Source organism: Humulus lupulus, unplaced genomic scaffold (genome assembly GCF_963169125.1).
Source record: "Humulus lupulus unplaced genomic scaffold, drHumLupu1.1 SCAFFOLD_138, whole genome shotgun sequence".
Classification (NCBI taxonomy): Eukaryota; Viridiplantae; Streptophyta; class Magnoliopsida; order Rosales; family Cannabaceae; genus Humulus; species Humulus lupulus.
The window spans coordinates 1-22,962 of record NW_026908723.1 but is presented as its reverse complement, the minus strand read 5'-3'; the positions used below and the strand labels follow the sequence as shown (position 1 = coordinate 22,962).

Genomic DNA, 22,962 nt, shown 5'->3' with positions numbered 1-22,962 from the left:
TTTCTTTTTCATTTTCTTTGTTCTAGTACACCTCCTTTCCTTTAATATCAAAATAGTCAAAAGTGGGCCAGGAGAATTTCTTTTAAATAATAATAATAATAGTTCTGGTTCTGGAAAGTAGTGATTGATGTTCATTGAGCTCTGAAAAGTCCACAATATCAGCAACTGTTAATAAATAAATAAATAGTGTGATGCCCATTGAGTACTGCGATAATGTGAAATCTCATCCGTCCAAGTCCAACCCATTTGTTAGGTTTTATAATTAAAAAATAGTTATCATTTGGCAACATTTTTTTTTTCGTTCTCATATAATGCTGATAGATGGTTTTCTTTTTATCACACCTTTATGTAGCCATTTTTTTGTATGACTAGTTATTTAGAGTATCCAATAAATTTTTAGAAAATTTTAAATAATTTATAATGTCAAAAACTAGGTTTAAATATATCATTTTTAATTGCATAAAAAAATTAATCATACATGCAACAATCTGTTTTTAAACTAGTTTTCAACACTGTAAATTATTTGGAATTTTCTGAAAATTTGTATGACATTTTAAATAATTATAATATATACGGTCATAAAAAAATTGTATCGAAAATTGTTTACGAGTCAGGAACACAAAAAACCCCACTGGTAGGGTTCTTTTTCTAGCCCTACCATAAATAAAAATTTCCAATAACATATATCTACTTATCATATTTAAATAATATATAATTTTGTTTATCTTGTAATATTTCATAGGGGTGTTCATTGGTTGGTTTGGGCGGTTTGGGTAGATTTTTGACAAACCTAAACTTATAATCGGGTTGGTACTTTTTAACCTGTAACCCACCCAATTAAACCCGACCATCGTTTTGGGCGGGTTAACTTTTTTTTTCTAAAAAAACATTTTCATCCATTTTTTTATTATTTTCTCTATTTTTTAGTTTGTATTTGTAACTAAAATAATTGTTACTTTAAAATATAAGATTTTTTATATAAAAAAAAAATTAATTTAGTTTTATATATGTACAATTAATAATTAAATAAATATAAAATTAAAAAAAGTAGACAAATTCTTAATTGGGCGGGTTGCAAAAAATTTCAACCCACCCAATATAGTGATTGGACGATTTGAAATGAAGGACGGGTTTTTCGAGTTGCATTTTTTGTCAGTTTTTTCAGGTTGGTTTGAGCGGGTTGCAAATTTTTTTGCACAACCCTAATATTTCATCTCTAATGTTAATAAATTATTTTTCTAGATTCACATTTGTTTGGTTTGGAGTAATGAAATTAATTTCTTTGTTTGGTTAAAATATTGGAATGTCATCTTAATGACTATTCATTCCAAAAAAGTAAGAGAAAAAATATTCTAATGTATAATAAAAATAAAAAATTATTAATTATATTATTTACACAAAACGATTTCTAAATCATACATTTATTTTTATTTTAAATAATTTTAATAGATAGATTCTAACTACAAGAGAAGATGGATAACTAGGAAGACCTCCAAGGATAAAATTGCGTTACTAAGTAATTTGTGAACAAAATAAAATAGACATCAAGCGTAGAAAAATAGAAAGAAGGGTGACAATAAATATAGTTTTGTTGTTTTTTTTAATGTAGTAGTTTGAAAATAGATAGATAAAAATTAGGTTAAATGATGATGAGTAATAAGATACAATATATTTTTTTAAGAGAAAACGATTTCATTAAGCAAAATGTAAAATATGTTATTTTCTACATTTACCACAAGAGAAATATAAGAATAAATAGAATGGAAGGTTACAAATACTTTGTAATATGAATAGCATTTTTAATAATTTAGGGTGTTGAAATCCAGATTCAAATAACATGTTGCTTAATTTTTTTATACATATACTAATCAAATCACTATTTTCAGCATATTAAGGTTGTGTTTGGTAAAATTATTCAAGCTGTTTGGTAACACTTAAAAAATAGTTTTTTATTTAATTAATTAGAAATTTGAAAATTAAACATAAAATGCGTTTGATAACTTTATTTTTATTTATTATTTTTTAAAATTTTAATTAAAATTTATTAAATTTTGAAAATAAAAATTTTTCACTTTTAATTTTTTTTTAAACAGTTTCCATTTTTTCCTTTCATTTTTTTTATTCTCTTCTTCAAATCAACACCTCATATTGTTAAACAAAAAATAAAAAATAAAAGTTATCAAACAGGTTTATTATATTTTGTTTTTAAAAACAAAAAACAAAAATAGTTACCAAACATATTTTTATTTTTTAAAAATAAAATAATATTTCTATTTTTGTGTTTAAAAAATTCAAAAACAAAAATTTTACCAAACAGACCCTTTATTTTTGAATTTTTTAAACACAAAAATGAAAATATTGTTTTATTTTTGTTTTTTTATTTTTAAAAAATAAAAATATGTTTGGTAACTTTTGTTTTTATTTTTTGCTTGAGGTGTTGATTTGAATAAGAAAAAAAAAAAGAAAAGAAAAGTTGAAAATGATTTTTAAAAGTTTTGAAATTGAAAAAAATCTATTTTCAAAATTTAATAAATTTTAATTTAAATTTAAAAAAATAACTAATACAAATAAAGTTAACAATCATATTTTATATTTAATTGTCAAATTTTTAATTAATTAAATAATTTTTTTTTTTTTTAAATTGTCAGCAAACAGCACCTAAATTATTTATAATTTTTAAAAATTGATGATAAGTTCCTAATATCTACAATATACTCTGATCTGATTTAAAAAAAAAAGATTAGAATTAAAAAAGTGGGTGTTAGCAGCAGCACCTCAATTTGAGTAGAATGAAAGAGAAAAATGGTACATAAAAGAGTTGTTATGGTGATTGGTTACAGAAAATAAGAGTCTCCGTAGTCCCTACCACATGTGACTGTAGCCACTAAACTCCAAGGCGACAATCTCTGTCACTTCCCAAATCTCGATATGTTTTCCTAAGTCTTACAGCTTTTTAGCCCGTTTTCTTATCTTCATTCAATTATTTTCTCGTGTTTTCTTTTTGTTTTTGGTTTTTCAAGGCAAAATGGGAAAAAGGGCACCCATGATGTGATGATATCTCTCATAAACATAAACATAAAAATAAAAATAAAAGAAGAGAAAGAGAGGAGAGAATAACCTCAGCTCAGCTTCAATCAAATCCTCACTTTGCTAACTGCAGTAGCTACTGTCAAAAGCTTCTCTTTGTCCCTTTTTTCTCCCACTTTTTCCTTTTTCTTTTCTGGGCTTTTTTTATTTTTGTTTTTTCTCACTTCACTTAGGTGGTCCTTTTCCATAATGGTGAACAATAACATAATGAAACCGCTAAAGATTTGCTTTTGGCTTTTCTACACTTTACACTGTTCCTCTGTGGTTTTGGTTAGAGCCTCTGATAGTCTTCTCTCTCCCAAGGGTGTCAACTATGAAGGTTTGTCCCCAGGTTTTGATTTTCTTTCTTTGGCCATTTTCCTTTTCTGGGTTTATGCAAGTTTGACTTTTTTTTTGCTCGAGGCAGTTGCTGCATTGATGTCCATGAAGAAAGATATGAGGGATGAGTCTAAAGTAATGGCTGGTTGGGATATAAACTCTGTTGACCCTTGTACTTGGAACATGGTGGGTTGCTCTGTTGAGGGCTTTGTTATTTCACTGTAAGTAGTTTCATTTTCTAAGACTAATGATACTAAACAAATGGGTTTTGATTATCAAATGCAATGAGTGCTTTCCCTGTTTTATTTGTTTGAGCTAATCTGATATGTGTTTCTTTTTGAAACATTTGATAGTGAAATGACAACCATGGGTTTAGCTGGAACGCTTTCTCCAAGCATTGGAAATTTGAGTCACCTTCGGACAATGTTAGTTTTTGCCTCTTTGGACCTCTGTTTCTCATAAATCTATAATGTATATAGTGTGATAGCAGCAGTGTAATCTTGACTTAGCTAATTAACAATCAATTCTGTGTTCGTAGAATTTTCACGTTAATGTTTAGAGTGAGTTCTTGCATTATTGGAAATTTCTATTTGATCAAACTAAAAATTGAAAGAAACGAGTTGGGGCTTTGAAGAAATTTTGAATTTTTACCATATTTTATTAACATATATATATATATATATACCAAGTAATAGATGGGTAGTTTTGTTTCTCTTGACTGGAAAACCTTAGGCATATACCAATTGTGCTCTGGAGTGTGTTGTATGGCTTCTTCTTAGTTATGAAAGAGAAAGTTGTGTCCATTTTCTGGATTAGATGTGTACTTAATTTTGAATTCACCAACTCATGCAATGTTTTCTACTATTACAGGCTGTTGCAGAACAATCACTTGACTGGTTCTATCCCAGCAGAAATTGGGAAACTTTCACAGCTTCATACTCTTGACCTTTCGGGTAATGAGCTCGAAGGGAAAATCCCTAGCTCTTTGGGGTCCCTGTCTCATCTAAGTTACTTGTGAGTATGAAATTTCAAATTGGCCAAATAGAATGTTTTATGAAGAAGTTGGTTTTGATATCATGTTTTGGTCTAACTATTTCCATTTTGGACATTTTCATGCCAAGTTTTTCAGGCGGCTTAGCAGAAACAAGTTAGTTGGATCAATTCCTAAACCTGTTGCAAGTTTGACTGGTCTTTCTTTCTTGTATGTGTTCCATCACATTTTGACTTTCTTCTCATCTGCATAGTTAACGAGGACTCTAATTTCAGTTATAACTACCACACAGGGATTTGTCATTCAATAATCTGAGTGGCCCAACTCCAAACATACTTGCGCAAGCCTACAGGTAAGATTTTTATGGAAGTAAAATCTATTTCATAACGTCACATAATTCTCAACCTTATTATCGCCCGACTTTAGACTGTCAATATACGTCTCAGTCATTTGCTGTAATTCGACAACAATCCTTACTTGATGAGTTCTTTCTCTCCCTTTTCCTAGTTAGCTAATCATTTAAGGTACCAATGATTAAAGGAAAAAGAATCTAAAAAAGAAGTACTTGCATTATTTATGACAAAATTTGTGTGAAGAAAAGCATGTAAGCATCTCTATTGTGGTGAGGCAAGGCAAAGTATGAACTCAAACTTGATATCTTCACATGCATTTTCGACATAATTTCTTTGGATCGTAATTGTGTTTTATATGTTTAGTTACTACTGTTTGACATTTTAAAATATTTGGTTGTAGTATTACAGGAAACAACTTTCTATGCAGTCCTTCATCAGCTCAAATTTGCATGGGCAACTCGAAACCTATTAATGGTAAAATGGATCAAACTCCTGACATCCAGTTGCAAGTTTTGATATTTAATTGCACTTGAACAAGTTTGAATTCTCAACAGTGTGTGTAGAAGATTTGTTCTTTTGGACTTCATGAGATTTATAAAAACTCCTCTAAAATGATTCAATTGCAGAGACCAGTTCAGCACCAAAAGTCAGTGGTCACCACCGATGGATACTTTCCGTTGCCATTGGCATTAGTTGCACATTTGTCATTTCTGTGATGCTGATTGTTTGCTGGGTGCATTGGTACCGATCTCGTCTTTTCTTCACATCTTATGGTACTTCCTAAACTATGTTCAAACACATATATTATTCAGTGCATGATAGGTGTCCTGAGTGATTGTGATAATTCAAACTTTCAGTGCAGCAAGATTATGAATTTGATATTAGTCATTTGAAGAGATTTGCATTTCGTGATCTGCAAATTGCTACAAGCAATTTTAGCCGCAAAAACATTCTAGGCCAAGGTGGGTTTGGAGTTGTCTATAGAGGATGTCTTCCAAATGGGACAGTGGTGGCAGTTAAGAGGCTAAAAGATCCAAACTACACTGGAGAAGTGCAGTTTCAGACTGAAGTTGAAATGATTGGCTTGGCTTTGCATCGAAACCTGCTACGACTTTATGGTTTCTGTATGACATCCAATGAGAGGTTGCTTGTTTATCCTTACATGGTTAATGGTAGTGTTGCCGATCGCTTGAGAGGTTTGTTCCATTTTGTTACTATATGTATCGATCCCTTAGTTTTTTTAGATTCAAAGAAAATGTTTACAGTGATGAATGATTATGTAATTATACTTATAGTCAGTCACTGTATTATCCTATTCAGAAAGTATTTAACTAAGAAACATACTAGAATTGGTGACTTAATGTAATCGTTTCCTCTCCTAAAATTTTGAACTTGCTTATCGTTCTTTCTTCTATGCTAGTAGTGTCTAATGGGCTTATGTCATTTACAGAGACTTGTCGCGAAAAACCATCACTCGACTGGAATAGAAGACTGCACATTGGCCTTGGAACTGCTCGTGGGCTTCTTTACTTGCATGAGCAATGCAATCCCAAAATTATCCACAGGGACGTGAAAGCTGCTAATATTTTGCTTGATGAGAGTTTTGAAGCTGTGGTTGGGGATTTTGGTCTCGCTAAACTGTTAGACAGGAGGGATTCTCATGTCACAACTGCGGTGCGGGGCACAGTGGGACACATTGCCCCCGAGTATTTGTCAACGGGACAGTCTTCTGAAAAAACCGATGTTTTTGGATTTGGCATACTACTTTTGGAACTCATAACCGGGCAAAAGGCTTTAGATGCAGGAAACGGTCAAGTTCAGAAGGGAATGATTCTAGAATGGGTAAGCTTCGGTTAAGTTGTCTGCTACTGAATTCAAAGATCTTGCCTCTTTTGTCTTTATGAAATCTTTAGTTGAATGTCTCTATAAGATGGTTGAATTATACAGGTAAAGACTTTGCATCACGAGAAAAAGCTAGAGGTGATAGTGGACAAGGATCTCAAGGGGTGTTTTGACCGAGATGATCTCGAAACATCAGTGGAGTTGGCTCTACAATGCACTCAGTCGAATCCCAACCTCCGTCCAAAGATGTCAGAAATCTTGAAAATTTTGGAAGGTCTTGTTGGACCCTCGGCACCAGCTGAGGAATCACAGGGTGGAACTAACATCGGTGAGGCAAGGGCTTGCAGTAGTTTCTCAAGGAACTACAGTGAAGTTCATGAAGAATCTTCTTTCATCATCGAGGCCATGGAGCTTTCTGGGCCTCGGTAACAGCTATAGTTGTCAGTTTTTACCTCGAACTTCATCTGTACATGAATTTTGAATCATTAATTAGACATACAATAGAATCATTTAGTCACATACAAAGGCCAACTTTGCATGTGTTTTCGGCATGGTGTTCCCTTCTGCCAGTTTCTCATAATAAAAGCATATTTTCTTTGCATGAATGAATGTTTGCTTCTCAATGTGAACAGTATTATTAGTCATTCACTCTTTAGAATTCTTCAAAAGAATGGAGCCCACTCTTGTCATTTTTCCTAACAAATTCGTTTTAGCTTAAATGTGATACGAGAAAAATGTTAAATAATAGCTTTGTTTTAAGTAATCACAAATACATACAAGTTGGTCATATCTCACTATCTATCAAGTATACCTCATAATAATCCATCTATCGGTTTTTCAAAATTCTTAAATTTGTCCAATTGTTAATAACTTCAAATGCTAATCCTAGTCTAATGAGGAACTTGTTAATAGAATCAAATGAAATTATGTTCTTATTTTCAATATATGTTTTGAAAATGTTTTCAATGAGGTTGAGAAGCTATGTATTGTTGTTATTCTGTTACAATATTATTATTATTATTATTACATGATATTAAGATAGAGAATTTAGGATAGAGAATCGGATTGTGACATGGAAACCAAGGTATAAACGATGTAGTTAGGTCACCAAAAACAATGTTCAACCTTAGTCTAATGAGAAACCCATTGTGATAATATCCCTATAAATAACCTCCATGATGTGCTAAATAAATTAGAATCTCAAGATAATGAGCTTGGAGTAAGGTACCACAATTCGTTTTTCAACATGGGGATTAGGCACTCGGCTCTGTTGATAATTTTTGTTTTGTTTTAAATACTATGTTTGATACCCTATGAATTTGATGTTTGTTAGTGTTTAAGAAGTTTATGTTTAATTATTTAGTAGTTTGGAAAGCTAGCAGGGTGTGGCAAGGAAGAATGAGGAAATTAGAAAAATTTTGGATTTTCTTGGGATGGTCAACTTGTCATTGCTAGGCAGTGACTGGTCATCATCAGGACGATAATTGCTGGTGTGGGTTTTTAGTTCTATGTGCTATGAGTGAACAAGGGTTAAAATACCTAACACCCATTGTTTCTATGCTTGAATGTTAGACTTTGCCCTTGGGTATGAAATTAGCCCGAGGACCAACCGTCACTGCTCCCTTGCAAGTATGTATACACGAATGTGGGTCTTACCAAAAGGAACACTTTTTTAAAGTGTCCTTGAGTTAGGAAATCTCTTAGAGATAGTTGCGCGAACATCTAATTCTCGAACATAGTTTTGTGAACCAATGGAGAGAAAAGTCGTCCTTTTTATAAGAAAATAGTAGTTAGAGAGAGAGAGAACGAACGTCTAATTCTCAAGCATAGTTTTGCGAACAAATTAAGAGAAAAATTGTCCTTTTATAAGCAAATAGTGGTGCTCCCTAGCTATTGGATCAAATGAAGCTTCCAAGGGAAACATTGACTTTTGATTAGATTGTAGGGTGGAAGCTACATCCCTACAAGTGAGATTAATCCTAGGGAGGTAGAAAGAAGGGAGCTATTGTGCCTTTCTGATGCGATATAGGGTGGAGGAGGGGAGGGTGCCCTTTGATGAAGCGGCAAGACTAGGGTTGAGGCATGCTTTCCCAACCGTCATGCACGACAAACATCCCTCTAATCGAGCGGTGGCGTCTCTTGTTCTAGGGCTTGGCCGTAAACTCATGGAGTGACACTTGATGTGCAATGAAAATAAGGAACTCGCCCAAGGTTAGGGAATGAGCATAAGGACACAAACTCGAGGGCTTTAGTCTTGCCTTGCCAGGCATATCCTACTAGGTTTAGACGGTTGCAACAAAAATAGGCCTAATTGGGCCAGACTTGTGCATGACATCTTGTGCCTTACCATTAGGATTTCGGGAAGCACCCTCGTAAGTAATAATAATCATTGATCGTTGCAAGACCAATTGTGAAAAAAAAAAGTAATTTTGGCCAAGGCTGGTCATTGCGACGCCAAACAAAGCACTTTTAAGAAAGGGAGACATCTTTTGTTTCCAAAATTTTGCCCAAGTTCAAAAATTTATAAGAGTTTTAATAGAAGAAGTTGAGAGGAGAGAAAATACACATAAATACACTAGAGTGAAAAAAAAGATCATATTTGAAGATTAGAGAATATTTCCAACTAGAATTCTACCTTTTCTAATTTGTGGTTAAATCTATTTTTTATTTTGTATTATTCCAACTTTTAACAATTATTAATAATCTATATATAACTAATAATTTTAATTATTTCTATTATGGTCAATATGATGAATAATTAAAATTATCTTCTAAATATGGCTAGCATTTATCCAGTTAACTAATTTTATATCTTGATTGTCAAATATTTAAACTTTTAACATTTATTGATAATCTATATATATAACCAATAATTTTATTAACTGTTAATATTAGAAATAATTGACGTTATCTCCTAAATATGGTCAACATATATTTAGTTACCTAATTTCATATCTTCATCGATAAAAGTTTTATTTGTTTATTGTTCTTCTACTTTTCAAATTATAAATAATTTCTAAAATTAATTTTTATATCTTTAGTTGGCAAAACTAGGGGAAAAAAATCCCTCTTCACATGTATTTGTATGTAACGAAAATTCATATTGAAAGTGTCAAGAATAAAAACTCAGAAGAAATTTAAACATGCATAATTAATGATTAAGACACCTAAGAATGAGTTTCCATTTTTCCAAAACAAAACTATCAAGTATTGGTTGTTAGGCATTACCACTAATAGTACTCCTCTTCATGGAGATGAGAGAGAGCCCTACACACTTAGTCTTTGCTTTTAATTTGTCACACTTAATGACTTGGCCTCACACTTAATAATTTGTCACATTCCACTAAATTCCCTTAGTTCCTTACTTGACTTGGCCTCACACCACAACAACCATAGAGTGTCCAATTAAAAAAAAAACTTTAATACATAATTAAGGGTTGATATTAACACTACTACTTGACGTAGAATTGGTATAATTTATTATTGTATTTCATATATTTTAATTTAAGATAAAATATATAAGACCTGATATTAAATTACATCAATTCACATTAAATAGTATTGAATATATACTAGTACTTTTTAGCCGAGTAAGAAAAATTATTAATTTTACCTAGTTATAGTCCTTTTTACTCGAGTAAGAAAAATTCTTAACTTTATCTAGTTATGATACCTTTTATCCGAATAAGAAAAATTCTTAACTTTATCTAGTTATGATACCTTTTACTCGAGTAAGAAAAATTCTTAACTTTACCTATGGTATTATTCCCTTGTTGTCTCTTAACTCAAAGCATAATGAGACTAGAAGAAATGCATCAATGCATGCATGAAGTATACCATAAGAATATGTTCTTCATTCTCTTAGAAACTTACTTTGAGTTATAACAATTAAAAGATGAGAATATGTCTGAATATTTATAGAAAATGGATTGTATATTATTACTGATACAGTTTTTGACAAGTTTCACTATTTTACCATAATTACAACATTAAATAATAGTATATGAATGCTTTGAATGAAGTCCACTTAATACCAACAAGGAGAAAAGTAAAAATATAAAGCATTCTGGACCGCATATATATATATATATAATTTCAAAAATTGTGGTCACTATGCCAAATTATTTTCTTTTTAAACATATTATAACTATTCCAAAAGTTTTAAATTTTCAGCTTACAAAATTCCCACCTTTCTTGATAGAGGAATTAACTTGTTATTAATATTGCACTACCCTTTAAGGTTTTTTTATTTTTAAAAATATATATTATGCCACGTTTTTTATTGTAATTTTTAACATATATCCTTATTATTATAAAAGATGAAAACATGTGTTTTGAAAAATCAGCCTTGGCCATTTGAACAATAGATCAAGTTGCAACAAAAAACATAACCACTTCCTATATATGTATTATGTAATCTTGTCTCATCCTTATTCCTTAGTTGCCTTTATTTTATTTATATTGGAATATTGCTATAAGGAACATCCTACTACATGTTATATTGCCATTACTAGACTATGCAAATTAACATTTTTATTTAAATTGCAATGCTGACATTTATATAAAAAATAAACAAAAGAGACAATTTTTTATTTTAAATTGAATGCAACCATTAATATAAAAATAAATTGCAATGCACAATAATAATATATTTTAAATTACAAATTAACATAAAAAAATATCATCATTTAATTAAATATATATAAATAAAAAAAATTAAAAAGTTTTAAATGGGAAATTAATTTATTCAATAAACACCCTTTACAAAGGATTGTTAAATTTTGTACAATACAATTTTTAGTATGTGTTAAATTTGATATAATTTTTATGATTATTTGTGGTAGATTAGTCTTTTTTATCCTATTGGTACAACACACTCTCAATAAGGGTGCATTTTTTTTATCATATTTTTTTTATGACATTGTTTATTGTAACTGCAGAAAATATCTTGCAAGTTTTTAAGAAATTTCGAATAATTTACATTGCCGAAAATAGAGTTCAAAAACTTATTGTACACATGCATGTTTTTTTTATACGCGTGTAAAAACAACTGTTTGAATTATGTATTCAGTACTGAAAATCATTCAGAATTTCTTGAAAATTTATAAGAAATTTGTTATAACTATAATGAACACCGTCATGAGAAAAAATTAGAGTATAAAACACTACCACATACCTGTAAAAGATGTGCTATATTAGTAGAGTAAACATATTACCCAATCGTAGAACTTCCCATAATTTTTAGCTCATAAATAAATTTTTTTTATTTTAAAGAATATTAAAATAAAATATTGTATCATAAATTTGGAAGGATACTATAAACTCATTTATTTAGGAGGAGAATGGAAAGTAATTCTTTCAAATAAATACAATTTTATTTTATTAAAAAAACAAATTTTCTTATCAGTTTATGACTTAAATTAATAATTGTTATATTTGTACGTTTGTTTGGAGATGGGTGTGCTGACAAATAATTAATTAGTAAAGTGTAGTAACTAAAATAAAATAAAATAGTTTGGATTCTTTGAATACAGTAGACAAGAAGAGAAGACAATTTATTTAGTTTTTATTGCTATGGTAAAACAACTTTAAATACACATTACTATTATTTATTTAGGGTAATTCGTGGGTGCATGTACCTCAAAAGGATAATTTATATTTTATATTGTAATTATTGATAGTATTTTATAAATTTTGAGGAAACTTTAAATAATTTATAATGCCGAAAATAATATTTAAATAAATTACTTTCCACACACATAAAAAAAATAGTGACGCGTGTAATAAATTATTTTTCGACACTATAAATCATTTATAATTTTATGAATATATGGAGAATAATCTAAATAACTACCATATATAAAATTATAAATATATTACACGAAAATACTTTCCAAAGCCAAAATTAAAAAAAAAAATACATGGATGTGCTCTATTTTAGGGTTTACCGGAGATTTTCTCATTTATTTATTATTGTTTCGGTCGAAAGCCATTAACATAAAGAAAAAGTCAATGGTTGACAGTTGAAAATATTATCTAAAGTGGTATTTTATGTGGTTTGTGCAATTTAAGAGCCGACCATACTTTAAATCTATTATCGTGAGTTTCTTCACAACATTAAATTCCTTGTGGAAATCTAGCTTTGGATTTTGAATTTTGGACCTTTTTACTTTACTTATTATAATGCTTATCATACTTTTTATCGATTAGATATATATACTTTGTCTTCACCAATAATATATCATTGTCTCGTAATATACTTGACTTTATTTTTATGATTCACATCTCAATCGTAACTAGTTGTCCCCTTTAAGCATCTTCTCAAATAGTCCTATCCTAGCCCCCTTTAATAAAATAATGTTGCTTAATTAAAAAATATAAATATTCAAAATTTACACCTAATGTAATCATACAATATAATTTATTTACGTATGAGATTTTAATATAAGGGAATTCATTTACAGGGGCTTCATTTTAAGCCCTACTGATAGGATTCTTAGTGTTTACAACCTGTGAACAGTTTTTAGCGTGATTTTTTTTATGACCGTGTATATTGTAGCTATTTAGAGCATCCTGCAAATTTTTAGAAAATTCCGAATAGTTTATAGTACCAAAAACTAGGTTTAAACATATTGTTGCACGCGTGACTAATTTTTTTTATGCTCGTGGAAAACAACATGTTTGAACTTAGTTTTTAGTGCTGTAAACTATTTGAAATTTTTTGAAAATTTGCAAGATGCTCTAAATAGCTACAATATACACAGCCATAAAAAAAAGTCGCACCGAAAATTGTTCACGGGTCGAGAAACACTGAGAGCCATACCAGTAGGACTTAAAGTGAAACCCTTATAAAAAATTATTCTTTTAATATATATGTTTCTCACTTTTTTTTTTATTTAGCAATGAATAAATATGATTTTTGACTCCAAACTATTACTATTATTAGATTGTACTTTCAAACATTTTCACGTGGTTAAAATTTTTATGTAAAATATTTCTTATTGAATTGTGAGATTTTTGACATAAAAAATCTTATATCACAAATACATTCATATGAAGAACACTAATATCATCAAGAACAAGAACACAAATTTGTAAGTTGATCAACAAGAACAATATCAATGTTCAAAGCTCCATTAAAATCCAAACAACCATTAATCATTCATTCAATTAGAATCTTAATACCCAGATCCCAAATCAATACCCAATACATTGTAAATATTAAAATATTATTTAATTATTTTATATATACATCATAAATTTAGTAGTCTTAAATATATTATATGATTATAACATATAGTAAGATCATTTTATACAAATATACATGAATTATATGTGTATATAATATACTTTGTAACAAAACAAAACTTCATCAATTGCAAACTATTAAAATTGAAGTATATGTCTTATTAAGTTTCAAATTTAATATAAAATTAGATTTTATGAAATTTTTAATAAAATAAAATAAATTTCATTCAATTAAGTACATTTATTAGATATTAATAATATTTTATTGCACTTCTTTCTACAAAATATTTATGTCTAATATATATTATTTATTTGTTTAATTTAATAAAAAAATTGTGTAAGAATAAAAATGATAATAAAAGCTAACACTTAAAAATAGTGACAATTTGATTAAAAATAATTTATAAGAGTAAAATAAAAGTATTTTGGTCAAAATATACTATACAAAATATAATACTCCTCATTGAGTTATTACTAATTCTAGTGTCTCTGTCAAATAAAAATCAAAATTCCATTCCATAACATCAGCATTAGATTTTTGTTCTGCAACCAAAAATAAAAAAATTTGATTTTGATTTTGATTTTAATTGAAAAGAAAAGAGTATTGGCCTTGTATCACGGCGACATGGAGATTGGAAATGGAATGTTATGTGAGAAGAGTTTTATTACCTATTCAACAAGTCGTTTCTTGAAAACGTCGCAGTTGTTATTATTATTAATTAAACATGAGCTACATTGAAGTAATCATTAGCTAAAAGCTAAGTATTTATTCCTAATTAAACCCTCACAATCTGCTTATCTTTTCTTCTCAATACCCAAGAAATTATTATTTATTTTCTACATTTTCCTTTATTTTAAGCTCTGCATTCTCGTGAAAGTTTTGATTTTTTCACCTAACCCCTCAAACTCAAAGTGTTTCTGAACATTCCGTACAAATTTATCTCAACCCAGTTTCTTGAAAATGGGGTCATGTAGCTGGAGAAAGTTGGAGAGGGAGAAGATCCCAGATCTGAAACTCTTCACTGTTTGACTTGTTTGAACAAAAATCACAGCTTTGTTCTTTCTACTGATTTGGAGCTCTTTTGCCTGGGACTCAACTGGTTGTACAAGTAAAAGGTTCGGCTGTTTTACTTATCTTCTTTTGCTGGTTTTCATTGGAATTCCAATTCCTTATTCACCATTGATATTGTTTTCTTTTTAATTGGGGAAATTTTAGTACAGGCTGCACTGTTGGTGGTGGGCAGTTTTTAGTCTGAAACTTGGGAATTGATCTTGAAACAGGCTGTGTTTTCGTAAAATTTGGTAATTTTTTCCTGGGTGGAGAAAAAGATGGATGTGGAGGAACTTGATCAAAGGAAGGCTGAGAATTCGACCAGTATTGTTGATGAATCACTTGCTCAGACGGTTGTTTTGGTTAAAACAGATGAAGCAATCTGTCATAGCATGGAAAATAATGACTTAGAATTATTGGATGAGGAATCTAAAGGAGTGGTGGATGCAACTGGTGAGGTATCTGATCGAGTTGAGCAAGGAACTAACAATGTGATTTCAACTGATCCAGCTGAGGTATTGGATCAGATTGAACAAGGAATTAATGACAACTCATCTGATTCAGCTGTTCAGGTTGCAGTTGTTGAGACCAGAATTGTGATCAATCCCTCTGAGGCTGCTGCCTTTGCCTTTGTCAGTGAAGATAGTCTGGCCTTGGGGTTGAATGCCAAGGTTGATGAGTTGGGGTTTAGTAAAGTATCAGTGGAAGAGTCAAAGAGGAAAATGCCTGAGGCTGAGAAACGTTCTTGTGTGATTGATATAAACTGTGCAAGTGCCAAGAGTTGTGAAAATTTGGATGGTGATAGTGTTTGTAGAATCTGTCATTTGACTTCTAATCCATCTCCAGATAGAAGAACAGCAACTACCTCAACAACAGATTTGATTCATCTTGGTTGCGAGTGTAAGGAAGACCTAGGCATTGCACATTATCAATGTGCTGAAGCATGGTTTAAAATAAAAGGCAACAGGTAATATTCTCTCTTGCTTCTGATATATGATTTCATGATTTTGTTATTTTGGTACACACACATGATTAGAGGAAGGTCTTCATTACTGGATTTCATTTATTTATGTATACAATGATATCAATTTCTTGTGTTGAGAAGTTCTTAAACTATAGAAAATGAATGGCTTTCTTCTGCTGCTGAATTTGGCACTTTTAAAACTTAAAGGTGCTTCTTCTGGACATGGGTTACACATGTCAATGTGATCTAATAACAAAGAGGCAGAATTTATTGTTATTTTTATGTTTGGTTGATGGTGAAATTTGAGTTTGTTTTTAAACAAAAGAAGGGACATAACCTGCAAGTTGATGGAGTTTTTTTCTTTGTTTTTATTTTTTTTGTACCCTGAATTGTCTCAGGTACTTGAACATAATGGATTCTGTTGGAAATTTTACATGAATTTCTTCCTTGCTTGCAGAATGTGCGAAATTTGTGGCGAGACTGCTAAGAATGTTACTGGTGTTGGGGATGTCGAGTTTATCGACGACTGGAATGAAAGAAGATTATACATGCATAATGGTGCTGATCCATCGGATAGGAGTGGAAGATGTTGGCGGGGACAACCCTTCTGTAACTTCTTGATGGCGTGCCTGGTAATAGCTTTTGTTCTCCCATGGTTCTTTCGAGTAAATATGTTCTAGTAATTGGATTGAGCAAACAAACAAAAAAGGTTTATTTCCACCATCATGATCATCTTTCAAGCCCTCATCATTAGCTGGTGTATCTCAATGATTCTTGCATACGTTGGTCCAATACTCATTCTACTGCAGTAAAGATTTGTTGATCTACTGTCTCCTCGTACAAATACTGTACCGGCTTTGATTCAGTACCTTAAGGTTTGAGGTTTAGAACTATCCAAGTTTCCCTTGCTATACAACTTTGAAACAGGTTTGGCTATTATTTCCCTACATTCATACAAGTTTGACATGTAAATATATTTTATTAGATAGGCATAGGCATAGCCTTAGGCATTGGCATAGATTTTATTTTGAGAGGATTGAAGGAATTAGATAGGACAAGGACAAGGACAAGGACAACACTGCTATGCTATCTATTTACCTATCCTCTTCCAACTTTTTATGTATGTACTACTCATTCCTTCCAGTGATTCTTGAAATAAAATACTTGTTGTACATCATGTGTTTGCTCTTATTTTCCTTCTCCTTACAAGTCAAATGAAATGTCTTACTATCAGTTTGGGCTTGATAAAGTAAACTTGGGTGATTAGTAGTATGCTTAGCAAAAGCAGAATTCTTCTGGGCTTGGTATATCTGGGGAAATGGGGATGACTGAAGCCAGTTAATATTTACTAATATTGAGTTGAGAACTATTTCTAAATACTAACAACTTTAGTTTGAGATGGATTGATGTAACAGTAACAGATATTTAATCATGAATTATTTGATGAGTACACCTAAACCTAAAGCACTATTATTTATATACTATTATTATTTTAAGGCTTGAATTGAAGTGCTTGAGAATCCACAACCGTTTATCCTTGATAATAATAAATATAGCAAAACTAAAAAAGGCCGGTGGTAGAGTGGAGGAAAAGTCCAATATTTGTTCTTATATTTATAAGGCAGAAGAATACAACAATGATACATTTACCAAATGATCAAATTTTATGCAAATATTAAGCAATATAAACTAATTTTCAATACCTCCTATGACATGCATATTCCACCAATGGACACAGTAGTTAGTCAACTTAGGTCTTTGCTTGTAAAAGAATACTCAATGGTATTCAATACCCAACAAAGAAATTAACATATTATACCTTTGTGATGACCAGTCATCACCATTGTTATACCTTTGTCGTTTACAAATTTTGGGTAAAGAACATGTTTCATTTCTCTAAAAGAGACTTGGGAATGACCCAATTGAATGAGATATGCTTTCATTTATTATTTGACTATATGACTTGTTTTTAAATGGTCTGAAAAAACTTTTAAAATTTGCAGATGTTTTAACTAACAAATATATACACATTCATAAAAAAAAAAAAAAAAAAAATCAACCAAAAACTATTTACAAAAAGAAAAACATTATGGAATGTGCCAAGAATTTCTCCATAATATTAATCATAAAATAAGAAATGAAGATACTAAGAGAAATTCTATAATATATGCTCTATTTTGTTTATTATTATTATTAATATTGTAGTTATTTAGGGTATTTTTAAGAAATTTCAAATAATAATTACTCGTTTGAATGAATATTTTTTTTAATGCTAGTAGAAACTAGCCAATTTAGATCATATTTTCGACGCTCTTAATTATCCAAATAATTACAAAGCACACTATTTAAAATAAAAAAAAAAGAAAAAAATTGTGCTAAAATGGTATGTTAAATTAAATAATAAATCTTTAGTTCACAACACAACCTTTCCAGGTGCGTAAGCGTAACCACGCGCCATCTAGTGCACTATTTAGTAACATCTGGTTCTTCTTCCAACTTCTTGGATTGAGAATTTTCCTTCCCGCGATTTTGGCAGCCATGTTAATGGTGGCTAAATCCTCACCAAACTTATTCTCAGTCTCACCGAGTCACCACGACTCTAAGACAGACTTGGTAAGAAACTCATCTGGCTCTTTTTCCTTCAAATCGTCCCCGAGAACCTACTCGCCATCTCTGAATGCAGGCTCTTCTTTTGCCGTAATCCGATCATCTGCTTCGGTCGCTAAACCCATTATCCATGAAACTATCGATTACAATGCAAAGATTACCTCTTTCTGTGAAGTGGGTAACCTGAAAAAAGCCATGGAATCGCTTTGTGGGTCCCAAAAATCAGAGCTCGAGCTAAAGACTTACTGCACTGTTTTAGAGCTCTGCGCACAGAAAAAATCATTACAAGACGGAAGAAAGGTTCACTCTGTTATTTGTGAGAGCGGCGTACCTGTTGATGGGCATTTGGGTTCAAAACTTGTCTTTATGTACTTAACTTGTAGAGATTTAAGAGAAGGAAGACGGGTTTTCGATGCCATTTGCAGTGACAGGGTTTTCCTTTGGAATCTTATGATAAATGAGTATGCAAAGATTCGTAATCACAAGGAGAGCGTAAATTTGTATATGAAGATGCAACAGTTGGGTGTGCAAGCAAACTCTCACACATTGTCTTGTATTTTAAAGTGCTTTGCAGCCTTGAGAAACGTAAAAGAAGGCCAAAGGGTTCATGCATATATGTGTAAAATGGGTTTTGTTTCTTTCAACACGGTTATGAATTCCTTAATTGCTTTCTACTTCAAAAATGGGAACGTCGAAAGTGCGCAGAAGGTGTTTGATGAATTGCGTGATAGAGACGTTATATCCTGGAATTCTATGGTGAGTGGGTATGCGGCTAATGATATGGGGGAGAAGGGAGTTGAGATTTTCACACAGATGCTTTGTTTGGGAATTGACGTGGATTTGGCCACATTAGTCAACGTTCTAGTGGCTTGTGCAGATATTGGAACTCGTTCGTTCGGAAGAGCAGTTCATGGTTATGCAATAAAAGCTTCTTTTCATAGGGAAATCATGTTCTGTAATACTTTACTGGACATGTATTCAAAATGTGGGGACATGGGTGCTGCAGTTCAAGTTTTTAAGAAGATTGGCAAAAAAAGTGTGGTGTCATGGACTTCAATGATGGCAGGTTATGTACGAGAAGGTCTTTCTGATGATGCTATTGAAATATTCTATGAAATGCAAACAAATGGCATCAGCCCAGATATCTTTACTGTTACGAGCATACTTCATGCTTGTGCTTGTAGCGGATCACTGGATGATGGCAAAGTTATTCACAATTACATTAGAGAAAATGATATGGATTCAAATTTGTTTGTCTGTAATGCGCTTATGGATATGTATGCCAAATGTGGAAGCATGGAAGAAGCTCACATGATTTTCGCTCACATGCCTACGAAGGACATTGTCTCGTGGAATACCATGATCGGAGGTTACTCCAAAAACTGTCTTCCAAATGAAGCTCTCGGATTATTTTCTGAGATGCAACATAATTTAAAGCCTGACGGTAGAACTGTAGCATGTATACTTCCTGCTTGTGCTAGCTTAGCAGCTCTAGACAAGGGCCGCGAGATCCATGGTCACATATTAAGAAATGGCTATTTCCAAGATCGAATTGTTGCTAATGCACTTGTTGACATGTATGTAAAGTCTGGGCTACTAGTACTTGCACAATTACTTTTTGATATGATTCCTGAAAAGGACCTGTTCTCATGGACAGTGATGATCTCTGGATACGGTATGCATGGATTTGGCACTGAAGCTATTGCTGCCTTTGAAGAAATGAAAGATTCAGGAATTGAACCTGATGAAGTTTCCTTCATTTCTATTCTTTATGCTTGTAGTCATTCAGGATTACTTGAGGAGGGACGGAAGTTTTTCAATATTATGAGAAATGAATGCAACATTGAGCCAATGTTGGAGCATTATGCATGTATTGTGGATCTTTATTCCCGAACTGGGAATTTATCAATGGCTTATAAGTTTATCAAAACTATGCCAATTAAGCCAGATGCTACAATCTGGGGTGCTTTGCTTTGTGGGTGTAGGACCTACCATGATGTCAAACTAGCAGAGAAAGTTGCAGAACGAGTTTTTGAACTAGAGCCTGAGAACACAGGTTATTATGTTCTTCTTGCCAATATATATGCCGAGGCAGAAAAGTGGGAGGAAGTGAGAAAGCTTAGAGAGAAAATTGGTAGGAAAAGGTTAACGAAGAATCCAGGCTGTAGTTGGATAGAGATCAGAGGCAAAGTTAATATATTTTTCTCAGCAGGTGATTCACACCGGCTTGCGAAAGAGATTGAGTCACTACTGAAGATGTTAAGAGCGAGAATGAAGGAAGAAAGACACTTTCCCAAACTGAAGTATGCATTGATTAACGCAGATGACATGGAGAAAGAGATTGCACTCTGTGGGCACAGTGAGAAATTAGCTATGGCTTTTGGAATACTGAGCTTGCCTCCTGGAAAAACCATACGAGTCACCAAAAATCTTAGAGTTTGTGGGGACTGTCACGAGACAGCTAAGTTCATTTCCAAAACACTGGGGAGATCGATTATCTTGAGAGATTCAAACCGTTTTCACCATTTCGAAGATGGTCATTGTTCTTGCAGAGGTTTTTGGTAAATTGAAAAGTGAGACTTAGATAGGAAGTAGCTCATTAAAACTACTCTCGCCACTCGACTTCCAGAACTGACCCGTTGGTGGCAGATTCAGTCAATGTTCTTAGACTGATAAAAGCATATCCCTTGGGGCAATTTCAGGTAGGTGAACTTAGTGATTTGCTACTTGTGGCTGTTAATTGTAGAAGAAGCAGTTTATGTGAATTCTGATTTTAGTTCGCTTGAAATGGTATTGATCATAGATAGCACAGGAAGGAAGGAAGGAAGGAAGGAAGGAGGGATCTTTGCTGAATGAGTATATTTCTTGATGTGCTTTTTAAGTGTTGGGAGGTGAGAAAGGCTGTGTTTACTATTGGTGACATGGTGATTGAAAATTGAAAAATACCATAATTTATGTAGGACCTTAATTAGCTGTCAGCTGACCTCTTCAATGTCTACATGAAAGACCCCTTTTTCAATGAAAAAAAAATCGTATATATTATTTTCTCGTACAGTTGATATCGTTGTAGTGTAGCTAGAAATGTTTGTAACTTTGAGTTATTGGAGCTTAAATGAGTAAGGATGCAATCATTACCATTACCATCATCACGAGCTAGATGGGCTAATAATGTAGCCGAATGGTGCTTCTTTATTTCTTTTAAATGTGAGTTCTGTTCTATGCTTATATTTGAATTTTGTTAACAACATTTTTGTATAATCAATCAACAAATTATTTCAAAAAATAATTTTAAGAAGGGGGAAACCAAAATTTTAAAATAAATAAATAAATATATTAGTGAGATTTAACAAGAGAAATACTGAGCAAGCTTAACAATTGAAGATCTTTGGTTGAAAATGAAGCCTTGAAAGCCATCGATCTTTGCTTAAAAGGCACATCAAAGTGTCGACTTCGTTTTCATTGTGATGAATTGTCTTGAGATTTGATGTTGGATTTGTGTTCTAATTATTTTCAAGTGCGTGCTTAAGAAATGACAATCTTTGGTTTATCATGACAGTGACAAGGTATTTTTGTAAAAATATATACAACTACTACTAAAACTAACTTTCAAAATGGTATTATTTAACAAATATATATATACCATATAAATCCTAATTATAGGTCGTATATAATTATTGAGTCGGTGGTCGTTAGGGCTTTTACTTGGGAATCTTCCTAGTCGAATATGATAGTCTTGCACCAAAAGAATATCTCACCAAACAGCACAAGAAGACAACACAATCTCTATAGCTATCTTTAGTAGTGCATTGGCAAACAATCAAGGAGACTTGCAATCAATTTTCGGATCATAATTATGCACACAAACATTTATTTATGTAAACAATTTTTGTTGAAGATGTGCCCACAAAGAAATATTCATCATCATCCATCACATCATGAAAGATAATACCTTGTCATACCAACTGTATATTCCAAAAATCAAAGAGTATATGGCGATAGTAATAGTATACATACAACCAAACTAAGAATGAGATACAGCTCTGCACATGGATATAGAAATGGCCAGCACAATACTAATTAATGGTTTATCATTACTCCCATTGAAGGTAATGAATACTAGAGCTTTCTAAATCTTTCTTTGATTGTCAAAACAGTCATCACAACAACAATCACCACTTATCTCTTATCAAGATTATTGAAAGAATTTTTCTAACATGAGTCATTTTGCAAAACACTTTTGATCAAAATAAGCTAATTCACATACCAATAGAAAAACAAATCGAACAAAAGCAAATAAAGCAAGAAAGAGACTGACTAAAGGAAACAATATAGTTTGATAGGGATTGAAAAGAAAAGATAAAAAAAGAAAAGAAAAAAAAGAATAACATTTTAAGGATAACAAATCAAACATATTTATTTGCCCCTCTATTGCTACTAATTACACAAACAAATTGATACAAGTGTAAAGCCCCACTACCCTTTGCTTCAAATTTTTTTTTTC

The 22,962-nt window shown here is 31.6% G+C and overlaps 3 protein-coding genes across 5 annotated transcripts; all 3 read left to right on the top strand.

Moving 5' to 3' along the window:
* The first annotated feature begins 2,936 nt into the window (after nucleotides 1-2,936).
* Nucleotides 2,937-7,282, top strand: LOC133811046 (probable LRR receptor-like serine/threonine-protein kinase At5g45780). Its single transcript, XM_062246120.1, has 11 exons — nucleotides 2,937-3,406; nucleotides 3,494-3,626; nucleotides 3,759-3,830; nucleotides 4,276-4,419; nucleotides 4,535-4,606; nucleotides 4,689-4,748; nucleotides 5,150-5,223; nucleotides 5,376-5,522; nucleotides 5,607-5,945; nucleotides 6,200-6,591; nucleotides 6,697-7,282. Exons 1-11 carry the CDS (start codon nucleotides 3,277-3,279, stop codon nucleotides 7,018-7,020), a joined length of 1,887 nt encoding a protein of 628 aa, XP_062102104.1. The 5' UTR covers nucleotides 2,937-3,276; the 3' UTR covers nucleotides 7,021-7,282.
* A 7,250-nt stretch (nucleotides 7,283-14,532) lies between these two features.
* LOC133811044 (uncharacterized) lies at nucleotides 14,533-17,031 on the top strand. Of its 3 annotated transcripts, none has more exons than XM_062246118.1 (3): nucleotides 14,533-14,955; nucleotides 15,121-15,857; nucleotides 16,312-17,031. In XM_062246118.1, exons 2-3 carry the CDS (start codon nucleotides 15,169-15,171, stop codon nucleotides 16,532-16,534), a joined length of 912 nt encoding a protein of 303 aa, XP_062102102.1. In that variant the 5' UTR covers nucleotides 14,533-14,955; nucleotides 15,121-15,168; the 3' UTR covers nucleotides 16,535-17,031. The 3 variants fall into 3 exon arrangements, with proteins under 3 accessions (XP_062102102.1, XP_062102100.1, XP_062102099.1); XM_062246116.1 differs by having other exon boundaries at nucleotides 14,534-14,955; nucleotides 15,056-15,857; XM_062246115.1 differs by having other exon boundaries at nucleotides 14,535-14,955; nucleotides 15,061-15,857.
* A 1,099-nt stretch (nucleotides 17,032-18,130) lies between these two features.
* On the top strand, nucleotides 18,131-21,694 carry LOC133811043 (pentatricopeptide repeat-containing protein DOT4, chloroplastic-like). The gene is made up of 2 exons (XM_062246114.1): nucleotides 18,131-21,163; nucleotides 21,265-21,694. Exon 1 carries the CDS (start codon nucleotides 18,393-18,395, stop codon nucleotides 21,024-21,026), a length of 2,634 nt encoding a protein of 877 aa, XP_062102098.1. The 5' UTR covers nucleotides 18,131-18,392; the 3' UTR covers nucleotides 21,027-21,163; nucleotides 21,265-21,694.
* Nucleotides 21,695-22,962: the final 1,268 nt, after the last annotated feature.

Coding starts and splice junctions, on each gene's coding strand:
- LOC133811046 (XM_062246120.1), top strand. CDS start 3,277: ATGGTGAACAATAACATAATGAAACCGCTAAAGATTTGCTTTTGGCTT. Junction 4,420..4,534: donor CTGTCTCATCTAAGTTACTT/GTGAGTATGAAA, acceptor CAAGTTTTTCAG/GCGGCTTAGCAGAAACAAGT. Junction 5,946..6,199: donor TGTTGCCGATCGCTTGAGAG/GTTTGTTCCATT, acceptor TGTCATTTACAG/AGACTTGTCGCGAAAAACCA.
- LOC133811044 (XM_062246118.1), top strand. CDS start 15,169: ATGGATGTGGAGGAACTTGATCAAAGGAAGGCTGAGAATTCGACCAGT. Junction 15,858..16,311: donor TTTAAAATAAAAGGCAACAG/GTAATATTCTCT, acceptor CCTTGCTTGCAG/AATGTGCGAAATTTGTGGCG.
- LOC133811043 (XM_062246114.1), top strand. CDS start 18,393: ATGTTAATGGTGGCTAAATCCTCACCAAACTTATTCTCAGTCTCACCG.